Raw genomic sequence first — 21,078 nt, 5'->3', positions numbered from 1 at the left:
CAGTACTTTACTCAATGTGCAGGGGTACTGGAGTGGTTATATATACAGGTCAGTATCTTACTCAATGTGCAGGGGTACTGGAGTGGTTATATATACAGGTCAGTACTTTACTCAATGTGCAGGGATACTGGAGTGGTTATATATACAGGTCAGTGTCAGTACCTTACTCAATGTGCAGGGGTACTGGAGTGGTTATATATACAGGTCAGTACTTTACTCAATGTGCAGGGGTACTGGAGTGGTTATATATACAGGTCAGTATCTTACTCAATGTGCAGGGGTACTGGAGTGGTTATATATACAGGTCAATACTTTACTCAATGTGCAGGGATACTGGAGTGGTTATATATACAGGTCAGTGTCAGTACCTTACTCAATGTGCAGGGGTACTGGAGTGGTTATATATACAGGTCAGTACTTTACTCAATGTGCAGGGGTACTGGAGTGGTTATATATACAGGTCAGTGTCAGTACCTTACTCAATGTGCAGGGGTACTGGAGTGGTTATATATACAGGTCAGTACTTTACTCAATGTGCAGGGGTACTGGAGTGGTTATATATACAGGTCAGTACTTTACTCAATGTGCAGGGGTACTGGAGTGGTTATATATACAGGTCAGTACTTTACTCAATGTGCAGGGGTACTGGAGTGGTTATATATACAGGTCAGTGTCAGTACCTTACTCAATGTGCAGGGATACTGGAGTGGTTATATATACAGGTCAGTGTCAGTACCTTACTCAATGTGCAGGGGTACTGGAGTGGTTGTATATACAGGTCAGTGTCAGTACCTTACTCAATGTGCAGTTGTACTGGAGTGGTTATATATACAGGTCAGTACTTTACTCAATGTGCAGGGGTACTGGAGTGGTTATATATACAGGTCAGTGTCAGTACCTTACTCAATGTGCAGGGGTACTGGAGTGTTTATATATACAGGTCAGTGTCAGTACCTTACTCAATGTGCACTTGTACTGGAGTGGTTGTATATACAGGTCAGTACCTTACTCAATGTGCAGGGGTACTGGAGTGGTTATATATACAGGTCAGTACCTTACTCATTGTGCAGGTGTACTGGAGTGGTTATATATACAGGTCAGTGTCAGTACCTTACTCAATGTGCAGGGGTACTGGAGTGGTTATATATACAGGTCAGTACTTTACTCAATGTGCAGGGGTACTGGAGTGGTTATATATACAGGTCAGTACTTTACTCAATGACCAGGGGTACTGGAGTGGTTATATATACAGGTCAGTACTTTACTCAATGTGCAGGGGTACTGGAGTGGTTATATATACAGGTCAGTACTTTACTCAATGTGCAGGGGTACTGGAGTGGTTATATATACAGGTCAGTATCTTACTCAATGTGCAGGGGTACTGGAGTGGTTATATATACAGGTCAGTACTTTACTCAATGTGCAGGGGTACTGGAGTGGTTATATATACAGGTCAGTGTCAGTACCTTACTCAATGTGCAGGGATACTGGAGTGGTTATATATACAGGTCAGTGTCAGTACCTTACTCAATGTGCAGGGGTACTGGAGTGGTTATATATACAGGTCAGTACCAGTACCTTACTCAATGTGCAGGGGTACTGGAGTGGTTATATATACAGGTCAGTACTTTACTCAATGAGCAGGGGTACTGGAGTGGTTATATATACAGGTCAGTACTTTACTCAATGTGCAGGGGTACTGGAGTGGTTATATATACAGGTCAGTACTTTACTCAATGAGCAGGGGTACTGGAGTGGTTATATATACAGGTCAGTACTTTACTCAATGTGCAGGGTACTGGAGTGGTTATATATACAGGTCAGTGTCAGTACTTTACTCAATGTGCAGGGGTACTGGAGTGGTTATATATACAGGTCAGTGTCAGTACCTTACTCAATGTGCAGGGGTACTGGAGTGGTTATATATACAGGTCAGTACTTTACTCAATGTGCAGGGGTACTGGAGTGGTTATATATACAGGTCAGTACTTTACTCAATGTGCAGGGGTACTGGAGTGGTTATATATACAGGTCAGTACTTTACTCAATGTGCAGGGGTACTGGAGTGGTTATATATACAGGTCAGTACTTTACTCAATGTGCAGGGGTACTGGAGTGGTTATATATACAGGTCAGTGTCAGTACCTTACTCAATGTGCAGGGATACTGGAGTGGTTATATATACAGGTCAGTGTCAGTACCTTACTCAATGTGCAGGGGTACTGGAGTGGTTGTATATACAGGTCAGTGTCAGTACCTTACTCAATGTGCAGTTGTACTGGAGTGGTTATATATACAGGTCAGTACTTTACTCAATGTGCAGGGGTACTGGAGTGGTTATATATACAGGTCAGTGTCAGTACCTTACTCAATGTGCAGGGGTACTGGAGTGTTTATATATACAGGTCAGTGTCAGTACCTTACTCAATGTGCACTTGTACTGGAGTGGTTGTATATACAGGTCAGTACCTTACTCAATGTGCAGGGGTACTGGAGTGGTTATATATACAGGTCAGTACCTTACTCATTGTGCAGGTGTACTGGAGTGGTTATATATACAGGTCAGTGTCAGTACCTTACTCAATGTGCAGGGGTACTGGAGTGGTTATATATACAGGTCAGTACTTTACTCAATGTGCAGGGGTACTGGAGTGGTTATATATACAGGTCAGTACTTTACTCAATGACCAGGGGTACTGGAGTGGTTATATATACAGGTCAGTACTTTACTCAATGTGCAGGGGTACTGGAGTGGTTATATATACAGGTCAGTACTTTACTCAATGTGCAGGGGTACTGGAGTGGTTATATATACAGGTCAGTATCTTACTCAATGTGCAGGGGTACTGGAGTGGTTATATATACAGGTCAGTACTTTACTCAATGTGCAGGGATACTGGAGTGGTTATATATACAGGTCAGTGTGAGTACCTTACTCAATGTGCAGGGGTACTGGAGTGGTTATATATACAGGTCAGTACTTTACTCAATGTGCAGGGGTACTGGAGTGGTTATATATACAGGTCAGTACTTTACTCAATGTGCAGGGGTACTGGAGTGGTTATATATACAGGTCAGTACTTTACTCAATGTGCAGGGGTACTGGAGTGGTTATATATACAGGTCAGTACTTTACTCAATGTGCAGGGGTACTGGAGTGGTTATATATACAGGTCAGTGTCAGTACCTTACTCAATGTGCAGGGATACTGGAGTGGTTATATATACAGGTCAGTGTCAGTACCTTACTCAATGTGCAGGGGGTACTGGAGTGGTTGTATATACAGGTCAGTGTCAGTACCTTACTCAATGTGCAGTTGTACTGGAGTGGTTATATATACAGGTCAGTACTTTACTCAATGTGCAGGGGTACTGGAGTGGTTATATATACAGGTCAGTGTCAGTACCTTACTCAATGTGCAGGGGTACTGGAGTGTTTATATATACAGGTCAGTGTCAGTACCTTACTCAATGTGCACTTGTACTGGAGTGGTTGTATATACAGGTCAGTACCTTACTCAATGTGCAGGGGTACTGGAGTGGTTATATATACAGGTCAGTACCTTACTCATTGTGCAGGTGTACTGGAGTGGTTATATATACAGGTCAGTGTCAGTACCTTACTCAATGTGCAGGGGTACTGGAGTGGTTATATATACAGGTCAGTACTTTACTCAATGTGCAGGGGTACTGGAGTGGTTATATATACAGGTCAGTACTTTACTCAATGACCAGGGGTACTGGAGTGGTTATATATACAGGTCAGTACTTTACTCAATGTGCAGGGGTACTGGAGTGGTTATATATACAGGTCAGTACTTTACTCAATGTGCAGGGGTACTGGAGTGGTTATATATACAGGTCAGTATCTTACTCAATGTGCAGGGGTACTGGAGTGGTTATATATACAGGTCAGTACTTTACTCAATGTGCAGGGATACTGGAGTGGTTATATATACAGGTCAGTGTGAGTACCTTACTCAATGTGCAGGGGTACTGGAGTGGTTATATATACAGGTCAGTACTTTACTCAATGTGCAGGGGTACTGGAGTGGTTATATATACAGGTCAGTGTCAGTACCTTACTCAATGTGCAGGGGTACTGGAGTGGTTATATATACAGGTCAGTACTTTACTCAATGTGCAGGGGTACTGGAGTGGTTATATATACAGGTCAGTACCTTACTCATTGTGCAGGGGTACTGGAGTGGTTATATATACAGGTCAGTACCTTACTCATTGTGCAGGGGTACTGGAGTGGTTATATATACAGGTCAGTGTCAGTACCTTACTCAATGTGCAGGGGTACTGGAGTGGTTATATATACAGGTCAGTACTTTACTCAATGTGCAGGGGTACTGGAGTGGTTATATATACAGGTCAGTACTTTACTCAATGAGCAGGGGTACTGGAGTGGTTTATATATACAGGTCAGTGTCAGTACCTTACTCAATGTGCAGGGGTACTGGAGTGGTTATATATACAGTCAGTACTTTACTCAATGTGCAGGGGTACTGGAGTGGTTATATATACAGGTCAGTACTTTACTCAATGTGCAGGGGTACTGGAGTGGTTATATATACAGGTCAGTACTTTACTCAATGTGCAGGGGTACTGGAGTGGTTATATATACAGGTCAGTGTCAGTACCTTACTCAATGTGCAGGGATACTGGAGTGGTTATATATACAGGTCAGTGTCAGTACCTTACTCAATGTGCAGGGGTACTGGAGTGGTTGTATATACAGGTCAGTGTCAGTACCTTACTCAATGTGCAGGGATACTGGAGTGGTTATATATACAGGTCAGTGTCAGTACCTTACTCAATGTGCAGTTGTACTGGAGTGGTTATATATACAGGTCAGTACTTTACTCAATGTGCAGGGGTACTGGAGTGGTTATATATACAGGTCAGTGTCAGTACCTTACTCAATGTGCAGGGATACTGGAGTGGTTATATATACAGGTCAGTGTCAGTACCTTACTCAATGTGCAGGGGTACTGGAGTGGTTATATATACAGGTCAGTACCAGTACCTTACTCAATGTGCAGGGGTACTGGAGTGGTTATATATACAGGTCAGTACTTTACTCAATGAGCAGGGGTACTGGAGTGGTTATATATACAGGTCAGTACTTTACTCAATGTGCAGGGGGTACTGGAGTGGTTATATATACAGGTCAGTACTTTACTCAATGAGCAGGGGTACTGGAGTGGTTATATATACAGGTCAGTACTTTACTCAATGTGCAGGGGTACTGGAGTGGTTATATATACAGGTCAGTGTCAGTACTTTACTCAATGTGCAGGGGTACTGGAGTGGTTATATATACAGGTCAGTGTCAGTACCTTACTCAATGTGCAGGGGTACTGGAGTGGTTATATATACAGGTCAGTACTTTACTCAATGTGCAGGGGTACTGGAGTGGTTATATATACAGGTCAGTACTTTACTCAATGTGCAGGGGTACTGGAGTGGTTATATATACAGGTCAGTACTTTACTCAATGTGCAGGGGTACTGGAGTGGTTATATATACAGGTCAGTACTTTACTCAATGTGCAGGGGTACTGGAGTGGTTATATATACAGGTCAGTGTCAGTACCTTACTCAATGTGCAGGGATACTGGAGTGGTTATATATACAGGTCAGTGTCAGTACCTTACTCAATGTGCAGGGGTACTGGAGTGGTTGTATATACAGGTCAGTGTCAGTACCTTACTCAATGTGCAGTTGTACTGGAGTGGTTATATATACAGGTCAGTACTTTACTCAATGTGCAGGGGTACTGGAGTGGTTATATATACAGGTCAGTGTCAGTACCTTACTCAATGTGCAGGGGTACTGGAGTGTTTATATATACAGGTCAGTGTCAGTACCTTACTCAATGTGCACTTGTACTGGAGTGGTTGTATATACAGGTCAGTACCTTACTCAATGTGCAGGGGTACTGGAGTGGTTATATATACAGGTCAGTACCTTACTCATTGTGCAGGTGTACTGGAGTGGTTATATATACAGGTCAGTGTCAGTACCTTACTCAATGTGCAGGGGTACTGGAGTGGTTATATATACAGGTCAGTACTTTACTCAATGTGCAGGGGTACTGGAGTGGTTATATATACAGGTCAGTACTTTACTCAATGACCAGGGGTACTGGAGTGGTTATATATACAGGTCAGTACTTTACTCAATGTGCAGGGGTACTGGAGTGGTTATATATACAGGTCAGTACTTTACTCAATGTGCAGGGGTACTGGAGTGGTTATATATACAGGTCAGTATCTTACTCAATGTGCAGGGGTACTGGAGTGGTTATATATACAGGTCAGTACTTTACTCAATGTGCAGGGATACTGGAGTGGTTATATATACAGGTCAGTGTGAGTACCTTACTCAATGTGCAGGGGTACTGGAGTGGTTATATATACAGGTCAGTACTTTACTCAATGTGCAGGGGTACTGGAGTGGTTATATATACAGGTCAGTGTCAGTACCTTACTCAATGTGCAGGGGTACTGGAGTGGTTATATATACAGGTCAGTACTTTACTCAATGTGCAGGGGTACTGGAGTGGTTATATATACAGGTCAGTACCTTACTCATTGTGCAGGGGTACTGGAGTGGTTATATATACAGGTCAGTACCTTACTCATTGTGCAGGGGTACTGGAGTGGTTATATATACAGGTCAGTGTCAGTACCTTACTCAATGTGCAGGGGTACTGGAGTGGTTATATATACAGGTCAGTACTTTACTCAATGTGCAGGGGTACTGGAGTGGTTATATATACAGGTCAGTACTTTACTCAATGAGCAGGGGTACTGGAGTGGTTATATATACAGGTCAGTGTCAGTACCTTACTCAATGTGCAGGGGTACTGGAGTGGTTATATATACAGGTCAGTACTTTACTCAATGTGCAGGGGTACTGGAGTGGTTATATATACAGGTCAGTACTTTACTCAATGTGCAGGGGTACTGGAGTGGTTATATATACAGGTCAGTACTTTACTCAATGTGCAGGGGTACTGGAGTGGTTATATATACAGGTCAGTACTTTACTCAATGTGCAGGGGTACTGGAGTGGTTATATATACAGGTCAGTGTCAGTACCTTACTCAATGTGCAGGGATACTGGAGTGGTTATATATACAGGTCAGTGTCAGTACCTTACTCAATGTGCAGGGGTACTGGAGTGGTTGTATATACAGGTCAGTGTCAGTACCTTACTCAATGTGCAGGGATACTGGAGTGGTTATATATACAGGTCAGTGTCAGTACCTTACTCAATGTGCAGTTGTACTGGAGTGGTTATATATACAGGTCAGTACTTTACTCAATGTGCAGGGGTACTGGAGTGGTTATATATACAGGTCAGTGTCAGTACCTTACTCAATGTGCAGGGATACTGGAGTGGTTATATATACAGGTCAGTGTCAGTACCTTACTCAATGTGCAGGGGTACTGGAGTGGTTATATATACAGGTCAGTACCAGTACCTTACTCAATGTGCAGGGGTACTGGAGTGGTTATATATACAGGTCAGTACTTTACTCAATGAGCAGGGGTACTGGAGTGGTTATATATACAGGTCAGTACTTTACTCAATGTGCAGGGGTACTGGAGTGGTTATATATACAGGTCAGTACTTTACTCAATGAGCAGGGGTACTGGAGTGGTTATATATACAGGTCAGTACTTTACTCAATGTGCAGGGGTACTGGAGTGGTTATATATACAGGTCAGTGTCAGTACTTTACTCAATGTGCAGGGGTACTGGAGTGGTTATATATACAGGTCAGTGTCAGTACCTTACTCAATGTGCAGGGGTACTGGAGTGGTTATATATACAGGTCAGTACTTTACTCAATGTGCAGGGGTACTGGAGTGGTTATATATACAGGTCAGTACTTTACTCAATGTGCAGGGGTACTGGAGTGGTTATATATACAGGTCAGTACTTTACTCAATGTGCAGGGGTACTGGAGTGGTTATATATACAGGTCAGTACTTTACTCAATGTGCAGGGGTACTGGAGTGGTTATATATACAGGTCAGTGTCAGTACCTTACTCAATGTGCAGGGATACTGGAGTGGTTATATATACAGGTCAGTGTCAGTACCTTACTCAATGTGCAGGGGTACTGGAGTGGTTGTATATACAGGTCAGTGTCAGTACCTTACTCAATGTGCAGTTGTACTGGAGTGGTTATATATACAGGTCAGTACTTTACTCAATGTGCAGGGGTACTGGAGTGGTTATATATACAGGTCAGTGTCAGTACCTTACTCAATGTGCAGGGGTACTGGAGTGTTTATATATACAGGTCAGTGTCAGTACCTTACTCAATGTGCACTTGTACTGGAGTGGTTGTATATACAGGTCAGTACCTTACTCAATGTGCAGGGGTACTGGAGTGGTTATATATACAGGTCAGTACCTTACTCATTGTGCAGGTGTACTGGAGTGGTTATATATACAGGTCAGTGTCAGTACCTTACTCAATGTGCAGGGGTACTGGAGTGGTTATATATACAGGTCAGTACTTTACTCAATGTGCAGGGGTACTGGAGTGGTTATATATACAGGTCAGTACTTTACTCAATGACCAGGGGTACTGGAGTGGTTATATATACAGGTCAGTACTTTACTCAATGTGCAGGGGTACTGGAGTGGTTATATATACAGGTCAGTACTTTACTCAATGTGCAGGGGTACTGGAGTGGTTATATATACAGGTCAGTATCTTACTCAATGTGCAGGGGTACTGGAGTGGTTATATATACAGGTCAGTACTTTACTCAATGTGCAGGGATACTGGAGTGGTTATATATACAGGTCAGTGTGAGTACCTTACTCAATGTGCAGGGGTACTGGAGTGGTTATATATACAGGTCAGTACTTTACTCAATGTGCAGGGGTACTGGAGTGGTTATATATACAGGTCAGTGTCAGTACCTTACTCAATGTGCAGGGGTACTGGAGTGGTTATATATACAGGTCAGTACTTTACTCAATGTGCAGGGGTACTGGAGTGGTTATATATACAGGTCAGTACCTTACTCATTGTGCAGGGGTACTGGAGTGGTTATATATACAGGTCAGTACCTTACTCATTGTGCAGGGGTACTGGAGTGGTTATATATACAGGTCAGTGTCAGTACCTTACTCAATGTGCAGGGGTACTGGAGTGGTTATATATACAGGTCAGTACTTTACTCAATGTGCAGGGGTACTGGAGTGGTTATATATACAGGTCAGTACTTTACTCAATGAGCAGGGGTACTGGAGTGGTTATATATACAGGTCAGTGTCAGTACCTTACTCAATGTGCAGGGGTACTGGAGTGGTTATATATACAGGTCAGTACTTTACTCAATGTGCAGGGGTACTGGAGTGGTTATATATACAGGTCAGTACTTTACTCAATGTGCAGGGGTACTGGAGTGGTTATATATACAGGTCAGTACTTTACTCAATGTGCAGGGGTACTGGAGTGGTTATATATACAGGTCAGTGTCAGTACCTTACTCAATGTGCAGGGATACTGGAGTGGTTATATATACAGGTCAGTGTCAGTACCTTACTCAATGTGCAGGGGTACTGGAGTGGTTGTATATACAGGTCAGTGTCAGTACCTTACTCAATGTGCAGGGATACTGGAGTGGTTATATATACAGGTCAGTGTCAGTACCTTACTCAATGTGCAGTTGTACTGGAGTGGTTATATATACAGGTCAGTACTTTACTCAATGTGCAGGGGTACTGGAGTGGTTATATATACAGGTCAGTGTCAGTACCTTACTCAATGTGCAGGGGTACTGGAGTGTTTATATATACAGGTCAGTGTCAGTACCTTACTCAATGTGCAGGGGTACTGGAGTGGTTGTATATACAGGTCAGTACCTTACTCAATGTGCAGGGGTACTGGAGTGGTTATATATACAGGTCAGTACCTTACTCATTGTGCAGGGGTACTGGAGTGGTTATATATACAGGTCAGTACCTTACTCATTGTGCAGGTGTACTGGAGTGGTTATATATACAGGTCAGTGTCAGTACCTTACTCAATGTGCAGAGGTACTGGAGTGGTTATATATACAGGTCAGTACTTTACTCAATGTGCAGGGGTACTGGAGTGGTTATATATACAGGTCAGTACTTTACTCAATGAGCAGGGGTACTGGAGTGGTTATATATACAGGTCAGTACTTTACTCAATGTGCAGGGGTACTGGAGTGGTTATATATACAGGTCAGTACTTTACTCAATGTGCAGGGGTACTGGAGTGGTTATATATACAGGTCAGTATCTTACTCAATGTGCAGGGGTACTGGAGTGGTTATATATACAGGTCAGTACTTTACTCAATGTGCAGGGGTACTGGAGTGGTTATATATACAGGTCAGTGTCAGTACCTTACTCAATGTGCAGGGGTACTGGAGTGGTTATATATACAGGTCAGTACTTTACTCAATGTGCAGGGGTACTGGAGTGATTATATATACAGGTCAGTACTTTACTCAATGTGCAGGGGTACTGGAGTGGTTATATATACAGGTCAGTACTTTACTCAATGTGCAGGGGTACTGGAGTGGTTATATATACAGGTCAGTGTCAGTACCTTACTCAATGTGCAGGGATACTGGAGTGGTTATATATACAGGTCAGTGTCAGTACCTTACTCAATGTGCAGGGGTACTGGAAATGGTTGTATATACAGGTCAGTGTCAGTACCTTACTCAATGTGCAGTTGTACTGGAGTGGTTATATATACAGGTCAGTACTTTACTCAATGTGCAGGGGTACTGGAGTGGTTATATATACAGGTCAGTACTTTACTCAATGTGCAGGGGTACTGGAGTGGTTATATATACAGGTCAGTGTCAGTACCTTACTCAATGTGCAGGGGTACTGGAGTGGTTATATATACAGGTCAGTACTTTACTCAATGTGCAGGGGTACTGGAGTGGTTATATATACAGGTCAGTGTCAGTACCTTACTCAATGTGCACTTGTACTGGAGTGGTTGTATATACAGGTCAGTACTTTACTCAATGTGCAGGGGTACTGGAGTGGTTATATATACAGGTCAGTATCTTACTCAATGTGCAGGGGTACTGGAGTGGTTATATATACAGGTCAGTACTTTACTCAATGTGCAGGGGTACTGGAGTGGTTATATATACAGGTCAGTACTTTACTCAATGTGCAGGGGTACTGGAGTGGTTATATATACAGGTCAGTATCTTACTCAATGTGCAGGGGTACTGGAGTGGTTATATATACAGGTCAGTACTTTACTCAATGTGCAGGGATACTGGAGTGGTTATATATACAGGTCAGTGTCAGTACCTTACTCAATGTGCAGGGGTACTGGAGTGGTTATATATACAGGTCAGTACTTTACTCAATGTGCAGGGGTACTGGAGGGGTTATATATACAGGTCAGTGTCAGTACCTTACTCAATGTGCAGGGGTACTGGAGTGGTTATATATATACAGGTCAGTACTTTACTCAATGTGCAGGGGTACTGGAGTGGTTATATATACAGGTCAGTACTTTACTCAATGTGCAGGGGTACTGGAGTGGTTATATATACAGGTCAGTACTTTACTCAATGTGCAGGGGTACTGGAGTGGTTATATATACAGGTCAGTACTTTACTCAATGTGCAGGGGTACTGGAGTGGTTATATATACAGGTCAGTGTCAGTACCTTACTCAATGTGCAGGGATACTGGAGTGGTTATATATACAGGTCAGTGTCAGTACCTTACTCAATGTGCAGGGGTACTGGAGTGGTTGTATATACAGGTCAGTGTCAGTACCTTACTCAATGTGCAGTTGTACTGGAGTGGTTATATATACAGGTCAGTACTTTACTCAATGTGCAGGGGTACTGGAGTGTTTATATATACAGGTCAGTGTCAGTACCTTACTCAATGTGCAGGGGTACTGGAGTGGTTATATATACAGGTCAGTATCTTACTCAATGTGCAGGGGTACTGGAGTGGTTATATATACAGGTCAGTACTTTACTCAATGTGCAGGGGTACTGGAGTGGTTATATATACAGGTCAGTGTCAGTACCTTACTCAATGTGCAGGGGTACTGGAGTGGTTATATATACAGGTCAGTACTTTACTCAATGTGCAGGGGTACTGGAGTGGTTATATATACAGGTCAGTACTTTACTCAATGTGCAGGGGTACTGGAGTGGTTATATATACAGGTCAGTACTTTACTCAATGAGCAGGGGTACTGGAGTGGTTATATATACAGGTCAGTGTCAGTACCTTACTCAATGTGCAGGGGTACTGGAGTGGTTATATATACAGGTCAGTACTTTACTCAATGTGCAGGGGTACTGGAGTGGTTATATATACAGGTCAGTACTTTACTCAATGTGCAGGGGTACTGGAGTGGTTATATATACAGGTCAGTACTTTACTCAATGTGCAGGGGTACTGGAGTGGTTATATATACAGGTCAGTACTTTACTCAATGTGCAGGGGTACTGGAGTGGTTATATATACAGGTCAGTGTCAGTACCTTACTCAATGTGCAGGGATACTGGAGTGGTTATATATACAGGTCAGTGTCAGTACCTTACTCAATGTGCAGGGGTACTGGAGTGGTTGTATATACAGGTCAGTGTCAGTACCTTACTCAATGTGCAGGGATACTGGAGTGGTTATATATACAGGTCAGTGTCAGTACCTTACTCAATGTGCAGTTGTACTGGAGTGGTTATATATACAGGTCAGTACTTTACTCAATGTGCAGGGGTACTGGAGTGGTTATATATACAGGTCAGTGTCAGTACCTTACTCAATGTGCAGGGGTACTGGAGTGTTTATATATACAGGTCAGTGTCAGTACCTTACTCAATGTGCAGGGGTACTGGAGTGGTTGTATATACAGGTCAGTACCTTACTCAATGTGCAGGGGTACTGGAGTGGTTATATATACAGGTCAGTACCTTACTCATTGTGCAGGGGTACTGGAGTGGTTATATATACAGTTCAGTACCTTACTCATTGTGCAGGTGTACTGGAGTGGTTATATATACAGGTCAGTGTCAGTACCTTACTCAATGTGCAGAGGTACTGGAGTGGTTATATATACAGGTCAGTACTTTACTCAATGTGCAGGGGTACTGGAGTGGTTATATATACAGGTCAGTACTTTACTCAATGAGCAGGGGTACTGGAGTGGTTATATATACAGGTCAGTACTTTACTCAATGTGCAGGGGTACTGGAGTGGTTATATATACAGGTCAGTACTTTACTCAATGTGCAGGGGTACTGGAGTGGTTATATATACAGGTCAGTATCTTACTCAATGTGCAGGGGTACTGGAGTGGTTATATATACAGGTCAGTACTTTACTCAATGTGCAGGGGTACTGGAGTGGTTATATATACAGGTCAGTGTCAGTACCTTACTCAATGTGCAGGGGTACTGGAGTGGTTATATATACAGGTCAGTACTTTACTCAATGTGCAGGGGTACTGGAGTGATTATATATACAGGTCAGTACTTTACTCAATGTGCAGGGGTACTGGAGTGGTTATATATACAGGTCAGTACTTTACTCAATGTGCAGGGGTACTGGAGTGGTTATATATACAGGTCAGTGTCAGTACCTTACTCAATGTGCAGGGATACTGGAGTGGTTATATATACAGGTCAGTGTCAGTACCTTACTCAATGTGCAGGGGTACTGGAAATGGTTGTATATACAGGTCAGTGTCAGTACCTTACTCAATGTGCAGTTGTACTGGAGTGGTTATATATACAGGTCAGTACTTTACTCAATGTGCAGGGGTACTGGAGTGGTTATATATACAGGTCAGTACTTTACTCAATGTGCAGGGGTACTGGAGTGGTTATATATACAGGTCAGTGTCAGTACCTTACTCAATGTGCAGGGGTACTGGAGTGGTTATATATACAGGTCAGTACTTTACTCAATGTGCAGGGGTACTGGAGTGGTTATATATACAGGTCAGTGTCAGTACCTTACTCAATGTGCACTTGTACTGGAGTGGTTGTATATACAGGTCAGTACTTTACTCAATGTGCAGGGGTACTGGAGTGGTTATATATACAGGTCAGTATCTTACTCAATGTGCAGGGGTACTGGAGTGGTTATATATATAGGTCAGTACTTTACTCAATGTGCAGGGGTACTGGAGTGGTTATATATACAGGTCAGTACTTTACTCAATGTGCAGGGGTACTGGAGTGGTTATATATACAGGTCAGTATCTTACTCAATGTGCAGGGGTACTGGAGTGGTTATATATACAGGTCAGTACTTTACTCAATGTGCAGGGATACTGGAGTGGTTATATATACAGGTCAGTGTCAGTACCTTACTCAATGTGCAGGGGTACTGGAGTGGTTATATATACAGGTCAGTACTTTACTCAATGTGCACGGGTACTGGAGGGGTTATATATACAGGTCAGTGTCAGTACCTTACTCAATGTGCAGGGGTACTGGAGTGGTTATATATATACAGGTCAGTACTTTACTCAATGTGCAGGGGTACTGGAGTGGTTATATATACAGGTCAGTACTTTACTCAATGTGCAGGGGTACTGGAGTGGTTATATATACAGGTCAGTACTTTACTCAATGTGCAGGGGTACTGGAGTGGTTATATATACAGGTCAGTACTTTACTCAATGTGCAGGGGTACTGGAGTGGTTATATATACAGGTCAGTGTCAGTACCTTACTCAATGTGCAGGGATACTGGAGTGGTTATATATACAGGTCAGTGTCAGTACCTTACTCAATGTGCAGGGGTACTGGAGTGGTTGTATATACAGGTCAGTGTCAGTACCTTACTCAATGTGCAGTTGTACTGGAGTGGTTATATATACAGGTCAGTACTTTACTCAATGTGCAGGGGTACTGGAGTGTTTATATATACAGGTCAGTGTCAGTACCTTACTCAATGTGCAGGGATACTGGAGTGGTTATATATACAGGTCAGTGTCAGTACCTTACTCATTGTGCAGGGGTACTGGAGTGGTTATATATACAGGTCAGTACCTTACTCATTGTGCAGGTGTACTGGAGTGGTTATATATACAGGTCAGTGTCAGTACCTTACTCAATGTGCAGTTGTACTGGAGTGGTTGTATATACAGGTCAGTACCTTACTCAATGTGCAGTGGTACTGGAGTGGTTATATATACAGGTCAGTGTCAGTACCTTACTCATTGTGCAGGGGTACTGGAGTGGTTATATATACAGATCAGTACCTTACTCATTGTGCAGGTGTACTGGAGTGGTTATATATACAGGTCAGTGTCAGTACCTTACTCAATGTGCAGGGGTACTGGAGTGGTTATATATACAGGTCAGTACTTTACTCAATGTGCAGGGGTACTGGAGTGGTTATATATACAGGTCAGTACTTTACTCAATGAGCTGGGGTACTGGAGTGGTTATATATACAGGTCAGTACTTTACTCAATGTGCAGGGGTACTGGAGTGGTTATATATACAGGTCAGTACTTTACTCAATGTGCAGGGGTACTGGAGTGGTTATATATACAGGTCAGTATCTTACTCAATGTGCAGGGGTACTGGAGTGGTTATATATACAGGTCAGTACTTTACTCAATGTGCAGGGGTACTGGAGTGGTTATATATACAGGTCAGTGTCAGTACCTTACTCAATGTGCAGGGGTACTGGAGTGGTTATATATACAGGTCAGTACTTTACTCAATGTGCAGGGGTACTGGAGTGGTTATATATACAGGTCAGTACTTTACTCAATGTGCAGGGGTACTGGAGTGGTTATATATACAGGTCATTACTTTACTCAATGTGCAGGGGTACTGGAGTGGTTATATATACAGGTCAGTGTCAGTACCTTACTCAATGTGCAGGGGTACTGGAGTGGTTATATATACAGGTCAGTACTTTACTCAATGTGCAGGGGTACTGGAGTGGTTATATATACAGGTCAGTGTCAGTACCTTACTCATTGTGCAGGGGTACTGGAGTGGTTATATATACAGGTCAGTACCTTACTCATTGTGCAGGTGTACTGGAGTGGTTATATATACAGGTCAGTGTCAGTACCTTACTCAATGTGCAGGGGTACTGGAGTGGTTATATATACAGGTCAGTACTTTACTCAATGTGCAGGGGTACTGGAGTGGTTATATATACAGGTCAGTACTTTACTCAATGAGCTGGGGTACTGGAGTGGTTATATATACAGGTCAGTACTTTACTCAATGTGCAGGGGTACTGGAGTGGTTATATATACAGGTCAGTACTTTACTCAATGTGCAGGGGTACTGGAGTGGTTATATATACAGGTCAGTATCTTACTCAATGTGCAGGGGTACTGGAGTGGTTATATATACAGGTCAGTACTTTACTCAATGTGCAGGGGTACTGGAGTGGTTATATATACAGGTCAGTGTCAGTACCTTACTCAATGTGCAGGGGTACTGGAGTGGTTATATATACAGGTCAGTACTTTACTCAATGTGCAGGGGTACTGGAGTGGTTATATATACAGGTCAGTACTTTACTCAATGTGCAGGGGTACTGGAGTGGTTATATATACAGGTCAGTACTTTACTCAATGTGCAGGGGTACTGGAGTGGTTATATATACAGGTCAGTACTTTACTCAATGTGCAGGGGTACTGGAGTGGTTATATATACAGGTCAGTGTCAGTACCTTACTCAATGTGCAGGGATACTGGAGTGGTTATATATACAGGTCAGTGTCAGTACCTTACTCATTGTGCAGGGGTACTGGAGTGGTTATATATACAGGTCAGTGTCAGTACCTTACTCAATGTGCAGGGGTACTGGAGTGGTTATATATACAGGTCAGTACTTTACTCAATGTGTAGGGGTACTGGAGTGGTTATATATACAGGTCAGTACTTTACTCAATGAGCAGGGGTACTGGAGTGGTTATATATACAGGTCAGTACTTTACTCAATGTGCAGGGGTACTGGAGTGGTTATATATACAGGTCAGTACTTTACTCAATGTGCAGGGGTACTGGAGTGGTTATATACACAGGTCAGTACTTTACTCAATGTGCAGGGGTACTGGAGTGGTTATATATACAGGTCAGTACTTTACTCAATGTGCAGGGGTACTGGAGTGGTTATATATACAGGTCAGTGTCAGTACCTTACTCAATGTGCAGGGATACTGGAGTGGTTATATATACAGGTCAGTGTCAGTACCTTACTCAATGTGCAGGGGTACTGGAGTGGTTGTATATACAGGTCAGTGTCAGTACCTTACTCAATGTGCAGTTGTACTGGAGTGGTTATATATACAGGTCAGTACTTTACTCAATGTGCAGGGGTACTGGAGTGGTTATATATACAGGTCAGTGTCAGTACCTTACTCAATGTGCAGGGGTACTGGAGTGTTTATATATACAGGTCAGTGTCAGTACCTTACTCAATGTGCACTTGTACTGGAGTGGTTGTATATACAGGTCAGTACCTTACTCAATGTGCAGGGGTACTGGAGTGGTTATATATACAGGTCAGTACCTTACTCATTGTGCAGGTGTACTGGAGTGGTTATATATACAGGTCAGTGTCAGTACCTTACTCAATGTGCAGGGGTACTGGAGTGGTTATATATACAGGTCAGTACTTTACTCAATGTGCAGGGGTACTGGAGTGGTTATATATACAGGTCAGTACTTTACTCAATGTGCAGGGGTACTGGAGTGGTTATATATACAGGTCAGTACTTTACTCAATGTGCAGGGGTACTGGAGTGGTTATATATACAGGTCAGTATCTTACTCAATGTGCAGGGGGTACTGGAGTGGTTATATATACAGGTCAGTACTTTACTCAATGTGCAGGGATACTGGAGTGGTTATATATACAGGTCAGTGTCAGTACCTTACTCAATGTGCAGGGGTACTGGAGTGGTTGTATATACAGGTCAGTGTCAGTACCTTACTCAATGTGCAGTTGTACTGGAGTGGTTGTATATACAGGTCAGTACCTTACTCATTGTGCAGGGGTACTGGAGTGGTTATATATACAGGTCAGTGTCAGTACCTTACTCATTGTGCCGGGGGTACTGGAGTGGTTCTATATACAGGTCAGTACCAGTACCTTATTCAATGTGCAGGGGTACTGGAGTGGTTGAGGTGGTTTGTAAACAGGGCTGATAAGTGACTGGTAGCAGGAATACCTCAATGCAGAGGGGGAGGAAGAGAATGGGAGATAGTGTCATCACTTTGTTTAATGAAGTACTGTTATAAGCTGTATTGTATACTCTGGCGTAATAACTGGTTTGTAACGTCACTGAATTGCAGAGCATCAGGGGCTAGGCCTACATATCATGACTGATCCATGTTGTCACTGAGATTCTCATTCCTCCTCCTCTTCCTCTTCTTCTTCACCTCCTCCCCCCACACACACCTCCCCACCCCTCAGCGGTGCGTAATGACAGGAACAAGAAGAAGAAGGACGTGAAGGAGGAGTTGGTGTTGCCAGAGAGTTATGAGTTGAGTGGAGAACTGGAGGAGCTGGTCAACAAAGTCAGCAAAGCCCACCAAGACACCTTCCCCTCACTGCTGCAGCTGGGCAAATACCACACCGTGAGAGTCTCACACACCTTTCTGTTCGAACATACGGACACAAATCTGCTATGAACATGTATACTTTCCCAACTCAAAAGGCCAGTTTAGGGTAAATCTTATTTCTCCAATGGTCAGTGTGTGTGAACAGGGGTAAGGTGATCAGTTGGTGTAAAGTAAGACTGTGAGAGCATTCTACCTGGTTGGCTGATGTTCAGTCAGTGATATTGTTATTCTAGCTGATTGATGTCTAGTCAGACAGCCAGGTCCTCCGTGATACAAGTCAGTATACAACGTCCATCCATGTCTGAGGACGATGGGAAATTACATGGATACCGTCCACTAGGGGCAACAGTGAGCGCTGTTACCTTCAAGTAGGTTTTGGTTTTGCTAAGGTGTTGTGGACGTGGATGGTGGATGGGCGTAAGCATCTGCCTCTTGTGCATGTTTGAATCCTGCGATAGAAAGTTGTTTTTTAGATTTGAGTTTTAAGCCTATCCTTAACCCTTACTTTGCCCCTTCGGAGTTTATACCTAACTTGAAGATTTCAGAGTTTGAAATGTTACGTTTGACAAACATGTACGGACGTCTAATTCTGTTGTGAGACTGTGAGAGCTGGCTGAGTAAGAACCCTGTCTTTTAACCCTGTCTGTGTCTCCACCATGCTCATAATATATCTCTCTGTATCTCCTCCGTCCTCCAGAACTCCAGTGCAGAGCAGCGCGTGCAGCTGGACCTGGGGCTGTGGGATAAGTTCAGTGAGCTTTCCACCAAGTGCATCATCAAGATCGTGGAGTTTGCCAAGCGCCTCCCCGGCTTCACCACCCTCACCATCGCTGACCAGATCACCCTCCTCAAATCAGCCTGCCTGGATATCCTGGTACTTACCTGGTTCTTCCCATCCCCTCAACCCCCTCTGTGTTATCAAATAAAGTCTCACCAGTCATAGTTGAGATCTGTCGAAAGGTTCCCATTATATAATAACTGGTACTCAGAAAGCCATGTGTAAATGTAATGATAAGAGAACAGTGCCTCTCAGTGGATAGAGGTGGCATTGCAAGTATAACTTTGCATGGAGGGATAGTTGAATAGCTGAAGATGTTTTATGGACAATAGATGTAGAACAAATCAAATCAAATTGGCCACATACACATGGTTAGCAGATGTTAATGCGAGTGTAGCGAAATGCTTGTAAACATAGCCTACTATATGGATCAGACTTCCTGTGGTATGCACTTCCTGTGGTATGCACTTCCTGTGGTATGCAGATAATCAATTTTATTTATGGTATACTTCCCCCTCTCTTTCTCTGTCTTCAACCGCCCACCCCCACCTCTCTCTCTCTCTCTCTCTCTCTCTCTCTCTCTCTCTCTCTCTCTCTCTCTCTACCTCTCTCTCTCTCTCTCTATCTCTCTCTCTCTCTCTATCTCTCTCTCTCTCTCTCTCTCTCTCTCTCTCTCTCTATCTTTCTCTCTATCTCTCTCTCTCTCTTTCTAATTCTATCTCTCAATTCAATTTAAGGGCTTTATTGGCATGGGAAACATATGTTTACATTGCCAAAGCAAGTGAAATAGATAATAAACAAAGGTGAAATAATCAATCAAAAATTAACAGTAAACATTACACTCACAGAAGTTCTAAAATAATGAAGCCATTTCATATGTGTCTCTCTCTCTCTCTGCTAGATGTTGAGGATCTGCACCCGCTACACTCCAGAGCAGGACACCATGACCTTCTCAGACGGGCTGACCCTGAACCGGACCCAGATGCACAACGCAGGCTTCGGCCCGCTCACAGACCTGGTGTTTGCCTTTGCTGGCCAGCTGCTGCCTCTGGAGATGGACGACACAGAGACGGGCCTCCTCAGCGCCATCTCCCTCATCTCTGGAGGTACTGCACCCCGAGGGGATTAACATGATTTTACTGCCAGTCAATACAATGTTAAGAGCACATACAGAGCTAAATGTCTGTGAGATGTTAGCCTGGGATAACTTCCTCACTCAGTTACAATAACAGTAGAAATGTGGAGGTAAAATAGTTTAGATACACTATACTTTACACTTAGTCAATTACATCAATCCTACTGTGATGGATGGGTCCTGTTTATCATGTATGGTGTATATAACTTTGTCCTCTCCCCCGTCCATCTCTCAGACCGTATGGACCTGGAAGAGCCCCAGAAGGTGGACAAGTTGCAGGAGCCCCTCCTGGAGGCCCTGAAGATCTACGCCCGTCGCAGACGCCCCAACAAACCCCACATGTTCCCCCGCATGCTGATGAAGATCACTGACCTCAGAGGCATCAGCACTAAGGGTCAGTATTAGCACAGTGGATTAGAGTCGAGAATCCTCCGTTAGAGCACCTGTAACACTGTCTTGACACACATTGAAGACATGCTAAGACTTGGACCAAACTGTCTTGACACACATTGAAGATTTGCTAAGATTTGAACCAAACTGT

General features: G+C 43.2%; 1 protein-coding gene across 2 annotated transcripts in view; it reads left to right on the top strand.

Annotated features, from left to right (window-relative positions):
• The window catches only part of LOC109908308 (retinoic acid receptor gamma-A-like), a 136,959-nt gene that overhangs the window by 115,046 nt on the left and 835 nt on the right, over positions 1–21,078 (top strand). For both annotated transcript variants that reach the window (XM_031794583.1, XM_031794584.1), the window contains exons 4-7: positions 18,476–18,639; positions 19,322–19,498; positions 20,304–20,508; positions 20,773–20,931. In XM_031794583.1, coding sequence (XP_031650443.1) covers positions 18,476–18,639; positions 19,322–19,498; positions 20,304–20,508; positions 20,773–20,931 — 705 coding nt within the window. The remainder of the gene's footprint in view (positions 1–18,475; positions 18,640–19,321; positions 19,499–20,303; positions 20,509–20,772; positions 20,932–21,078) is intronic.

This window comes from Oncorhynchus kisutch, linkage group LG17, assembly GCF_002021735.2.
Source record: "Oncorhynchus kisutch isolate 150728-3 linkage group LG17, Okis_V2, whole genome shotgun sequence".
Lineage (NCBI taxonomy): Eukaryota > Metazoa > Chordata > Actinopteri > Salmoniformes > Salmonidae > Oncorhynchus > Oncorhynchus kisutch.
Note: the sequence above shows the minus strand (reverse complement) of the source record. Positions and strands in the feature narration are given on the sequence as shown.